General features: G+C 48.2%; 4 protein-coding genes across 4 annotated transcripts; 3 read left to right on the top strand and 1 right to left on the bottom strand.

The window, feature by feature from the left end:
• Positions 1-564: 564 nt before the first annotated feature.
• Positions 565-783, top strand: N7473_010852 (uncharacterized protein; the record flags this gene model as incomplete). Its single annotated transcript, XM_057156791.1, has 2 exons — positions 565-727; positions 764-783. The coding sequence occupies 2 exons, from the start codon at positions 565-567 to the stop codon at positions 781-783; spliced, it is 183 nt and encodes a 60-aa protein (XP_057005446.1).
• Positions 784-4,286: 3,503 nt separating this feature from the next.
• N7473_010851 (ankyrin repeat-containing protein) lies at positions 4,287-5,285 on the top strand (the record flags this gene model as incomplete). Its single annotated transcript, XM_057156790.1, has 1 exon — positions 4,287-5,285. The coding sequence occupies one exon, from the start codon at positions 4,287-4,289 to the stop codon at positions 5,283-5,285; it is 999 nt and encodes a 332-aa protein (XP_057005445.1).
• Positions 5,286-5,455: 170 nt separating this feature from the next.
• Positions 5,456-8,896, top strand: N7473_010850 (ankyrin repeat domain-containing protein; the record flags this gene model as incomplete). Its single annotated transcript, XM_057156789.1, has 3 exons — positions 5,456-5,631; positions 5,771-6,376; positions 6,433-8,896. Exons 1-3 carry the CDS (start codon positions 5,585-5,587, stop codon positions 8,894-8,896), a joined length of 3,117 nt encoding a protein of 1,038 aa, XP_057005444.1. The 5' UTR covers positions 5,456-5,584.
• Positions 8,897-10,981: 2,085 nt separating this feature from the next.
• N7473_010849 (uncharacterized protein) lies at positions 10,982-11,968 on the bottom strand (the record flags this gene model as incomplete). Its single annotated transcript, XM_057156788.1, has 4 exons — positions 10,982-11,176; positions 11,314-11,396; positions 11,457-11,547; positions 11,624-11,968. The coding sequence occupies 4 exons, from the start codon at positions 11,966-11,968 to the stop codon at positions 10,982-10,984; spliced, it is 714 nt and encodes a 237-aa protein (XP_057005443.1).
• Between the last annotated feature and the right edge of the window lie 151 nt (positions 11,969-12,119).

The following is a 12,119-nucleotide window of genomic DNA, read 5'->3' as shown; positions in this document are numbered from 1 at the left end:
GACTCCCGGGACAGCCCAGGGGATACTAGTAATGTGGGAACAAGAAAAGAATTTGCGTAAGGTGCCTAATATGGGAAAAGGGGCTTGAGCTGTCCCATGGCGGTGTAACCGAGTATTCGAGTGACAATACCGATGTCGAGGTACATATTACAGTGGCGCCGCAAAAGTCTGTGACCCCCTAAAGTATCGCGCTAATATTCTGCTGGCAACTAGCATCTGCACCACTCAAAAACTAGTATTGATGGACGGTATGTCCCTTATAAGGAGGCGGTGAAGAAAGATACTTTGGGGGGTCACAGACTTGCGCGGCGCCACTGTATGTACCCGCATTTTACATACAAACACACAGGAAATATGGGTTGATGATGGACCAATCCCATGTCACTGTAATGAACAACTCCACTTTTCAACGACACATTATGACCATTACATGAGCACAACTTATCAAGAGTATTGCCTAAACTTGACGTTTGTACTGTTTTCCCCTCGCAGCTTTCGGGGCATATAAACCAGCTTCTTTCATCTGCAAAACGAGTATTTCTGGTCTTTAGCTATCATCTCACCATGAGTGTGGAAACATCCGCTACTGAGGCGCGCCTCGGTAACCCTTACTATCTAAACTATCAAGGACCCACTGTTGCCACTTGCCTCTCCTGCGGACATGTTATTGGTGCAGAATCTCAAGCACCTGGTGCCAATGAGGACTGGCTCAAATATTATCGAGCGCGTGAGTGTACCCATTCAAATTAAATATAATCAATAGGACTCACGTATGTGCCATAGTATATCGCACCTCAGATGGTGCTAGATTGAGTGATGTCTTTTTTGCCAATCTTGATTGGAGAAAAATGCAACGCGACTGTGGCCATCTCGGATCTTCTGAAAGGGCAGCACTTCGAGAAAAATTTGGCCCTTGGTACCAAATGTCCTGTTTGAAACCTAGCAAGGCTCACATATTTCATGAGAGCTGCTGGATTATTCTGAGTCGACAATTGGAAGAGGATCTTGATCTGGATAAGTTTTTGAAGTCTGTAAGGATGTTGCTCCTTCAGGCAGAAATACCTCGTGTGAGCAGGTTGCCTTTCTAACAAGTATGTTATAATCTCAAACTAACACGATGAAAGACGAATCATTAAGTGTGCAGGCAGACGCCGAGCACACTTATCCTTTGAAAAGACCTATCATTCGAGGCCTTCTAGCTAAGAATCGTCTTAGGCTCCCACAGATACAGATAGGAGCGGGCCAAGGTTATCTCTTCTCTGAGACTGACTGCTTTCGATTGCTTCCTTTGGAGATTAGAACTCTAGTTGCGAGCAACCTGTCCACTTCGGAGTTTTTCAGTTTAAGACAAGTATCCCGATCAATGGCGGAAGTCTTTGGAGATCAATTCTTCTGGAGGACAAGGTTTTTACCCTGGGGAGAGCGCGGCTTCCTAAATTCTCTTTTAACGGAGACCCAAGGTGATAAAAGGCCAAAGTATCAAGCCTCTAAGCAGAGAGATTGGAGACTGATATATAGATGTTCCGTGAATTTGGATGTGTGCGATGGCCATCTCTTCGAGTTCCGCCGACGATGGCATAATAATCGATGGCTAGGGGAGAGATACATAATGACCAAGGCCAGTGATGAAGAGATAAGATCTCATAGCAGCTTGATTAGAGGGATGTTTTGGCAAGGTCTCTCTTTGAAAGTCAGGTGTGACAGACTCCGTGGTCAAGGACATCGTCGGAATAAATGCTCGATGTGCATGATGGAACACACTCCATCTGTACAGGCTTTTCCGTTGAACAAATCAGTCCTCAGCCTAGCGGTGTATGTTCTGCGTGAAGCATATCACACTTATATCACTGGGCTTGGTCTGCTGGAAAGGGACTTTGGCGAGCCACGCTTGATTTTGGGGTACCGTATACCGGATCAATATCTTTTAATAAACATCGATGGGAAGCAGCTCATGGGGTTTAACATTATTGCCGGGGATCACGCAATCTACGCAATTCAGGCAGTCTTCAAAGGAGACTCTAGCAGATGGGTAGGTAACCAAGATGGTTCCACGAGATGCCAGTGGATTACTGGCCTAAATACCCATTACAACACGCACCGCGATGTGCCGACATTAGTGCGCCTCACCACGGAGAAGGGTGTCCAGGCAATTTCGGGAAAGCTCGATGTGAGTCAACCTTCTTGACAAAATGAAATAAAAATAGCTAATCTCTTTAGTATTGCAAATTGATCGGGTTTTCTGTAGCATAGAATAATGAAAATTGCTACGAGCAGATTTTCTCTGCCTTGCAGGCCAAAGCCCTGACATTTTGCTCATGTTGGATATGCCCATGGCATATCATCATGTGACCTCTACTCTCGCTATATCTACCTTAGCTCACTCGTCCTTACCAATACACACTTCTTGCTCATTGCACCCTTCTCCTTCTCCCTGCGCACAGCATATACCATAAAGGGTTTAGACAAGTTGAACTAAAATTTCGGTTCGTATTGCGGCATTTGTATTTCTCTTGAAACGCTGCGATATGCATATATCCCCAGCGAGCCAAGCTTACATGCAACAATTCATCTAATCAGGAATTTGTACAGCGAACAGTATATATGTACGTATGGTACATAGGAGGAAGGGCAAAGAGAAAATACTTGTAATGGCAGAGCATGAAGAGCTCTAGTAGATGCAGGGAGTAGAGATTACATGATGGGTATGCTCCGTGTAGGCATATCCTGGCAGCAGAAATACATTATTCGTCGACAAAACAGTGGCTAATTGAGAACATACATATAGCTTGGCGATGGATCATCGAGCATCAACCATCATTCAAACATTCAAGGCAAAGCCGCACATTGTAGCTGTATATTCAAGAAGCCCGACTGAGCGCCTTGTCGCTTTCTCTGCCTCCCTTCCCGATGTACGGTGTGTGTGTGTGTGTGTGTGTGTGTGTGTGTGTGTGTTCCGGAAGTTCGAGCGCTTGTGTTGGATTATTCGACTAGATCAGCAAATTTTGGGACTCTACGATGAATGGATGTTAATGTTGCTGGTAATATCGATCTTCTCACAATAATGGATTAGCCACACTGACCAGACAGGCATCCTCTGGCCAACTCTGATATGTCGGAGCAGCAGGATTCCGGAGGAAGGAGATACTAACTATAGATCCGCCGGGATTAGTCATGTAAATCGCCCATCCAAATTGCTAGCTAGGGGATTCATAACAACTCAGACTCATTGTGATTTCAATTGGTGTACCCACGTGGATTACTCATCTCTGTTCCAACAATTCATGGGGGAACCCACGTGACGTAGCACGTGCAATCCTTTATCCCTTTTAGACGTCCTTCAGGAGCATCTTCTTCGAATGGGTGAGCGCTAAGGTGGAAAAAGATCGTACATGCGCCCTAGGGCTCATATTTATGGCCCGGAGCCAAGAAAGAGGGGAATCCCGGTGATCTGGGTGAGAATCCTTACCTTGTTCTCACCCGCTCTCACTCGCTCTCACCCCGTTCTCACCTCTGTCACCCAATTTCCAAAGTTCTCACCCATATCACCCACACTCACCCTAAGATCAGATCCAAGCCAGTCTAGAGCTTAGGGCGCATTAAGGATTGACTGCGTACTATAATGGGCTTAAGTACGGCTGAGCGGACGGGAAGCCCTGTTCTCCACACCCTATGGTCGTATGTATTAAGCATAAGATATAAAGTGGTATACAACTAGGTGGGACCCGAGAGCGCCGCTTTACCATCTCGGTAATTAGGGCGAGTGCGCAATAGACTGGGTGAGAAGCTGGATAGAGCGGGTGATTCTCACCCTCCGTCGAGCGCTCTTCCGCACAGACCTCTCGCTGGGTTCAGATACATCCTTATTGGTTTACTCGATCTGGGTGAAACTGGGGTTTCTTGGCACTTGCAAGGCTGACTTAACCTCAATGTCGCCTTGCGCGAAAAGACTGTGTTTGTCATACACAATGATCCAACGCACTGAACCATCTCCTTATCAAGGACCATAGGTCCACTTTGAATCTCCGCCTGCATTTCGAGGCTACGATGGTCACAATCATGTGGTGCCCTTAACAAAGAGCATGAGGTCAAGGGAAAATGATTGGGCTTTCCCGCCACGCGTGGCTGCATGTGGCGTCGACCTGATGATTGATATAATTGATAACCCTGAACGGAGCGGGGGTGAGGCTGAGGAATCTCACTCTGTTCAGTCTCGCCAACCCTCGGACATATCCATCATACCCAAAACGTTGGGACCTTGTATGGGTTATGCATGGTGCGGACACAGTATGGCCACCGAACCGACACCGTCATTGAAGCCCCATGATTATACAGTGGCATGGATCTGCGCCCTTCCCAATGAAATGGCAGCCGCCGAGGCAATGCTGGATGAGAGACACACTGCCCTGCCCACTATCCCTGGCGACGACAATACCTACGTTACAGGGAGGGTGGGCCTCCATAATGTCATTATCGCGTGTCTTCCAGCCGGGGTATATGGGACGACATCTGCTGCCAACGTGGCGTCTCAAATGCGGCTCACCTTCAAGGGCATTCGGTTTGGACTGATGGTGGGAATTGCAGGGGGAGTCCCTAGTGCAGACCATGATATTCGGCTCGGTGATGTCGTAGTCGGCAAACCAACGCGGGATTTCGGAGGAGTGATCCAATACGACTTTGGCAAGGCCGTGAGTGGCGGCCACTTGGAACGGACGGGCGTCTTGAACAAGCCCCCAACCATGCTCCTGACAGCCGTGACGGCACTACAATCAGCACACATTGCAAATAAAAGTCGCATACCTGATCTCATCGCGGATTTGGCCGAGCGCCATCCGCAAATGAGGGAGAAGTTCACCTATGACAGCCGCAGAGAAGATTTGTTGTTTGAGGCCCAGTACGATCATACTGACCGCGAGACGACAACCTGCGATGGCTGTGATAGACAGCGGTTAGTTACCCGAGCACAAAGGGACAGAAACGACCCTATTATCCACTACGGTCTGATTGCATCCGGCAACCAGGTCATGAAGGATGGCCGGACCAGAGATCAGCTAGCCAGGGAACTGGGGATCCTGTGCTTCGAGATGGAGGCGGCCGGCTTGGTGGACACGTTCCCATGCCTCGTAATAAGAGGCATCTGTGACTATGCTGATTCTCACAAGAATAAACAATGGCAAGAGTATGCAGCCGCGACGGCGGCAGGATACGCAAAAGAGCTTCTCTACATGGTCCACGCTGTTCAAGTTGCAGATACACCTACAGCCCTGCTGGTCAAAGACAGTACGTAGGTTATGCACAACAGACTGTGAACTTGTCGGTTCTGACTAAAATAATCCCAGTCGTTCATAGCAAGAAGGTTCTGGCTAAACTGCGAGGTTTATCAACGTGGTTGACAAAACCGAATGGTGAGCAAGCACAATCCAATACTTTTTGCACATCACAAGCACTCAGTCATTGCAGATGATCTCGACGAGACGATATTCAGGCGGATCTCAACCTACGATCATGGAAAGGCTCACCAGCGACTTTCTCACAAACGAGTAATGGGGACAGCGCAGTGGTTCTTGGATCATCCCGATTTCCAGGCATGGTTGGTGGAGAAGAGATTCTCGACACTGTGGTGCTCCGGGAAAAGTAAGCGTGCCTCCCGGAGCTCCTTGACGTTGAACAACACTAATCATTACTCTTGATTAGTTGGCTCGGGTAAAACGACGATAGCGTCAGTACCATTTGGCTCTTTCTTCCTATGGCAAATAGGCTAATTATGTCATAGGACGGCGGCTATCGATGCAGCCAAATATCGATCGTCAAAACACGCCGCCTCAACGGCCTATTTCTATTGTGAGAGCGACCGACTGGACGAGCTCAATGGGCTCTACATTCTTTCTAGTCTGATCAAACAACTATGCGAGTATCTCCGTGCTAAATACAGACGCTGCCCCGACAATGTGGTAGATGCACTGAATCACTTCTTTGGGAAGAAGCGAATTGTTCCCGACTTTGATGATTTGAAGGAAATTTTCATCCAGTTATTCCACCTCATTCCAGACACGGTGTATATCATTGACGGACTCGATGCATTGAGTCCAGAACAGAGTAAAGACCTCTTTGAGCTCTTCAGGTCCTTGTTCTGCGGTTCTGGATCTTCGCCGGAGTCGCGGTTGCTCGTTTTCAGCCGAGAGCAACTGCCTGGCTACACAGGCATTCCCCTGTTCATGGCTGGGGTTTGTCAAATTTCGACTACGTCCAACGTGATGCCAGATCTTCAAACGTACATTGATACGAGTGTCACCGATAAACTGATGAGCCGGAGGCTCACGGACGATTTAGCCCTGTTGGACGAAGTCAAGCGGGTCCTCCTGGAAGAATCATCTGGAATGTAAGAAGAAAGCCTCCTGCTGCATCCTTTACGTCAGCTTAAAGCTAATGAGTCAGGTTTCTTTGGGTCTATCTGCAGTTGGAGATTCTGTGGCAAGACTGTTTCACGGACAATCGTATTCGATCAGCGCTGCAAGATCTTCCGAAAGATCTGGAGGAGACATACCATCGCTGTCTTCAAAGAATGACCTTTTCCAATCCTTACACATTGCGCGCCATCCAATGGGTGAGTTTTGCTGCAAGACCACTTCATATCGACGAATTGAAAGAGGCCGTCGCCTTCGATCTAGATGACACGGGATGGGACGCCGGAAAGATCCCCCAAGCAGATGTGGTGATTGGGTGCGGTGCGAATCTCGTTGCTGTCGACCCTTCTGATCAATGTGTTCGCTTTGCGCATTCTTCCATCAAGACATATCTGCAGAAGAATTCAGTAAGGTTAATTCCTGGGTACCCAGAATCCGATAAACAGGGCGAGCTCCAATGCGGAGAATTCTGCGTTGCGTATCTGTCATTCTCTAACTTCAACCTCGAATTGGTGAAGCCAGCAAACGAGACAGAACTGGTAAAACTGCCGGATGCCAAACTGCTCGCTGGCGATGCCTTGGCATCTCCCTTGGTTAGATTTTTCTGGGGACTAGGTGCAAGCCCCAAACAATCCACTCAAGTACAGTTTCGACGGATTCGATCAGCGACTATCCCAGATCGTTCACGGTACAAATTTCTGGACTACGCAGTCACTCAGTGGGCCTTGCAAACCAAAGGAATAACTTCCACATCTTCAGTTTGGGATAAATTCCAACAACTCTCGTTGAGTTTCAACGACACCTGGAATTTCCACCCTTGGGTGGTCGGCGGTCGCTCACAAACATCACGCCTACATGGCCTCTTCGGATGGGCCGTTAAGGAAGCGCACATTCCGCTGTTGGAGTTGGCACTCAGTTCCGACCGAGACATACGGGAGATCTGTAACCTCCCGTTGGTCGATGAGCGGCTTCCTGCACTTCATGTCGCCTCAAAACTGGGGCTTGCGGACGTCGTCGATCTCCTTCTACCTATTTGCGAATTGAACTTGCAAGACGAAGAAGGATATACTGCCTTACACCATGCAGCTATTAAGGGGCATAAAGGTATTGTAGCCATGCTTCTATACTCAGGAAGCACCAAAATAGATATCCCGTCAAAGACCCGAGTTACACCACTTTGGCTAGCTGCCAACCATGGCCACTGCGACCTCGTGCGGGTTCTGACTGAGAGACAAGCGAATCTTGAAGCCAGAGAAGGTTCCTCACAACGAACGCCTCTTTCACAGGCTGCTAGCAATGGCCATCAAGATGTTGTCAACTTTCTTGTGAAAAAGGGAGCGAATCTGGAAGCAAAGGACGCTGGTGGTTGGACACCTTTATCCTGGGCCGTCATGAATGAACATCTGGACACGATCGAGCTGTTACTTGAGAGAGGCGCCAACTCTGCTTGTAAATTTGCGAACAAAGGGAAGTTGCTGCTATGGGCAGCGCAGACGGGACATGCTGCTATCACAAGCTTACTAGCTGCGAATCCCGAGACGGATCTGAACACTACCGATGACAACGGGCCAACAGCGTTATGGTGGGCTATCCGGAATCAGCACTTGGAGATCGCGAAGATTCTTCTTGAACGCGGGGCAAATCGGGAGACCAGAGATGCTGACGGCCAGACGCCTCTACTGTGGGCAGCAAAAAATAGGCACGAGGCACTGACTCAATTACTGCTCGAAGAAGGCGCGGCTATCTCTGCACAAGATAAACACGAGAGAACAGCGGTTTTCTGGGCTGTCGAGTATAGCCACGAGGAATTGGTTAAGTCACTGCTAGACCGGATCGGAGACCACAAGGGAATGAACCAGTTACTCGACTTTATTGCCTTGCAGCCTGTACCAACGCGAACTGACCCAGAGGATTTATCATTCCTCGACAGAGATGAGGGCGTTGAGGATAAGACGCCGTTACTGTCGGCACTAAGAAAAAGCTTCGAGTTACTGGCTCAACAGTATATGGAGCGCAACACCACCGTGGACCAAGAACGTCTTCCCAGACAGGCAACTTCGATGTGGTCCACAGCGGACGGGCAAAAGACTCTACTCGAGCTGCTCCTTGGAGAGAGTGAAGAGGCCGTCAAGTTGTCGAACCTGTCCCTCCTAGAAGCTGCAAAGAAGGGCAATGCGCACTCCGCATCGCTGCTGCTTGATGGGGGCGCTGATATCCACACGAGAACCCATTACGGGGAGACACCACTATGGTGGGCTGCAAGAAATGGGCATGCGGCGCTTGTAGAACTTTTGCACGACAGGGGTGGAGAGATCGAATCTAAGGATAAGTTTGGCCTCACTCCATTAGCTTGGGCAGTTGAGAATCGACACACCCCAGTTGTCAAACTACTGGTTGGCTGGGGCGCTAATGTTTGGGCTTCCGACAAGTCTGGCCAGACTCCGTTTTCTAGGGCTAATGCCAAGGGAATGCAAAGTCTCCTACTTAGGCAATGAAGCAACGCAGCACGTGTAATTCTTTTATCGAGTTTCAAAGTTCCTTTAGAAGCATCATCTTTTGACTTGCTAAGCGTTAATGAAATGATATAGCTGATCAAACGTGAGCGCCACCTTGACCACCTTACTTTGTTTTATTTGATAGGATACCCTTCTGATAATCAGGTTCTTGGTTTGAGATAGAAAGAGTAAGCTGTAGATCAAGCTCATGCATATGCAGCTAGATAATCAGGTAGCATACGAACTAATACGAGTTTTGAATTGAGTCTCTGGGAGTCAGGATCCCGGCTCGCCGGGCTCGCCAGGAGACCAATGATCAAATTATTAAACCACCCTACTACAATGGATAAGACATTAACATGTGCAATTTGACTTGACAGTCTAGCGTATCTGAAATAGCTTTACCGTCGATCCTGCAAGGCACAAGGCTGATACCATGCAAAATAAGGTGACTGGAGTTGAAAGTCAGCCGCTACCCCGGAATTCAACAATTTCACATGCAATCTCTACGCTCGCAGCAGCTCACGAACCGAAACAACCGGAAGGTCGATCCTGTTCAGCTAGAACATGCCGTAGACTACCTAACTTCCTAAACACCTAACGCACCAAAATTGATGAAGCAAATCCCGGTGGTACATCTCATTAAATCTGCTGACGATAACCGTTATTTCTCAAATTTGAGGCTGTACGTCGACAAGTGTCAGACGCCCTGCAATGCAAGTCTATCCGCAATAGGCTATCTGCTCCGTTCCCCACCCATGTATACCCAGTCCACCAATCAAGACTCTCTGCGGATTAGAGCATGCCAAGCTTTGAGCCCCCTCATTCGCCGCCTGCTCAAAATCGCGACAAGAGCAAAATCGGGCTGTGGGCGCACCCAATATACGTGTGACCGTTTGATGGAAGGTCTGGTTATAGAGGTCAATTTTCTTGTAAGTACCGAATTTCGGGCTTGTCTCGGATGGTTAGCCTCGAATATGGACATGAACACAGATAAGGAATGTAGGTCAAGGTGTCGCTTAGAGCCGCTGCAATTGAATTGATGATAGAGGGGACCTCAAAGCCGATTGTCAATGTGTCAATGGTACCGCAAAGCTGGTTACGCTCATGGGTGTCTAGACTAGTCTACTCAGATTCTGGCTTCGCCTTGCACAGTGCCGATCATCTACTAAGACGGACGGCGTATCTTCATCGTATGACAAAGGTACATTTTTTTGTAGCGATGCAGTTCTACTGTACAGTCCCCCTCAGGAAGTATTTGACCACCCCTACTTACCGCCTACTATGTTAAAACTAGTTTGCCTCTATCTAACCAATGAAAAGATTTAAAACATATTATCTTTTGGCAGAATCTTATGTAAAAAAGTGGAGCTGGTCAAATACTTCCTGAGGGGGACTGTACTTACCGTGTCGCCTCCTACTCCGACCGACATATAGAGGAGATGCTAGGTACTGGGCTAGCTTCTCGGTGAAGTGCCGGCTAGTACCCGTCAGGAATTACCGAGGATCTTTATTTTACTTACTACTTATGGCCTTTCAGGCGAGGAGCAGAATCCAGTATCTTGAATTAAAGTTTTGGGCCGTCCAAGATTTAGGGGAAGAGGCAAATGGATGGACCAATGAGATGCGAATGAACAAATAGGATAGCAGCAGCTCGATGGCATGAGCCGTGGCTGAAATGACTAAAATCACGAAATCAACTAAACTCCAGGCCCAGGGGAGCAATTATCATTGAAAACTCCAATAATTATTCAGACCCTGAGCGTCTGCTAAGTCCTCAAACTCTAGCGGTTCGTGGTTGGCTTCAAGCTGGTCCTCGATGACTCCACATTTGGCCACGCGAAGTAAACCCATTTCCGATCACTTCCTCATATGGTTAATCATGGGCCAATCTAAAGAAGGGGATTGTCTCCATGTCACTCGGTGGCGTGGGCGTGGGCGCGGGATACCGCATAGCTAAGGTGAAGCTCAGCTTGTATCTTTTGTTTTTCAGCTTTGCTTGTTTTCTTTCATGTTATCACTAGTAGAAATATGTCGTCATGACTATAGCCAAGCTATTGGGCTATGCTGTACGTAGTAACGTTATTATGACCGAGTCGCGTTCAAGCGCTTCTGCACAAATTGAATTACGTCCATATTGTATCGGAAGATATAAAGCCAGTGTGCGGGATTCGTCGGCGGAGGAAACCGAAGACAGCATTCCATATCGCCCTCATCGCAGTAGCTCCGGATCGAAGCGGCAAATGGATCGCACCATTCCGGGTGAATTCGTGGATACATCTACAATTTTGGCACCCGATATATTAGATTGGATCTGTTTATTTGGTTCTGACCAGGACCCCAGATCACCAAAGTCTTTCCAGATGGCTTCACAGTTAGGGGATAGAATATTTCAAAAATAAATCGATATGGCTTACCCCTGTGCCATCAATGCAACTTCCAACGTCGTATGCTAATCCTGGGACAAAGGTCTCCTCGCCGTATGATACAGCGGCAACCACTAAAATCGAGATGGGCTTAGGATGGCTGTGATTAATGACTGTGGAATATGCTCACCTACCATTTTTGTTGTAATAAGGCTCTAGAGCGGGAACATCGTAAAGCCATTGCGAGCTCGTGCCGCATAGCCCGTCCATCATCGCAACCCCACCCTACGTGGTCAATCATGTTCTTCCTCAGCAAAGCTCAATACGTAATGATTTTTGATTTGAATCAGGATGTACATACCAATGAGTACCCATGAACAAATATCTTCGAATCTGGACAGCTAGCGGCATAAGAGCGGATGTAATCTTGCATCATATAGGAGCCATTGGAGGCAGCGGCGCGGTGGTCATCGGTGCCATGATTATAGGGCAGTGCAACGCAACTCGAACCTGGAATCATCTGTAGTACCAGATTCTGGACAGACACCATAACATTTAGATGATCGCCGGGGCCTTGGCCTCGCATTAGAATCGCGTGGACTCCAGTGGCGCACAGCGACGGCGGGGTCTCCTGGGCCGGAGACGGCTGGGAATGATAGAGGAAAAGGCCCAACAGGACAATATTCTGGAAACAGCTGACATGCATAGCGACAGGGTGGCAAGTTTAGTGGACGGAGATGAACCCTAAGATTGGCGGGATCGGCGATGCAATGGAAATGATCTACAGAGCTGTCTCCATATATTTAATGTGTCGGGTTGGCCAAGAATTAATGAAGGGAGTTGTGGCATTAGATAAA

The sequence above is a fragment of the Penicillium subrubescens genome (genome assembly GCF_028828155.1).
Source record: "Penicillium subrubescens strain IBT 31985 chromosome Unknown utg000007l_segment0_segment0, whole genome shotgun sequence".
NCBI lineage: Eukaryota > Fungi > Ascomycota > Eurotiomycetes > Eurotiales > Aspergillaceae > Penicillium > Penicillium subrubescens.
Note: the sequence above shows the minus strand (reverse complement) of the source record. Positions and strands in the feature narration are given on the sequence as shown.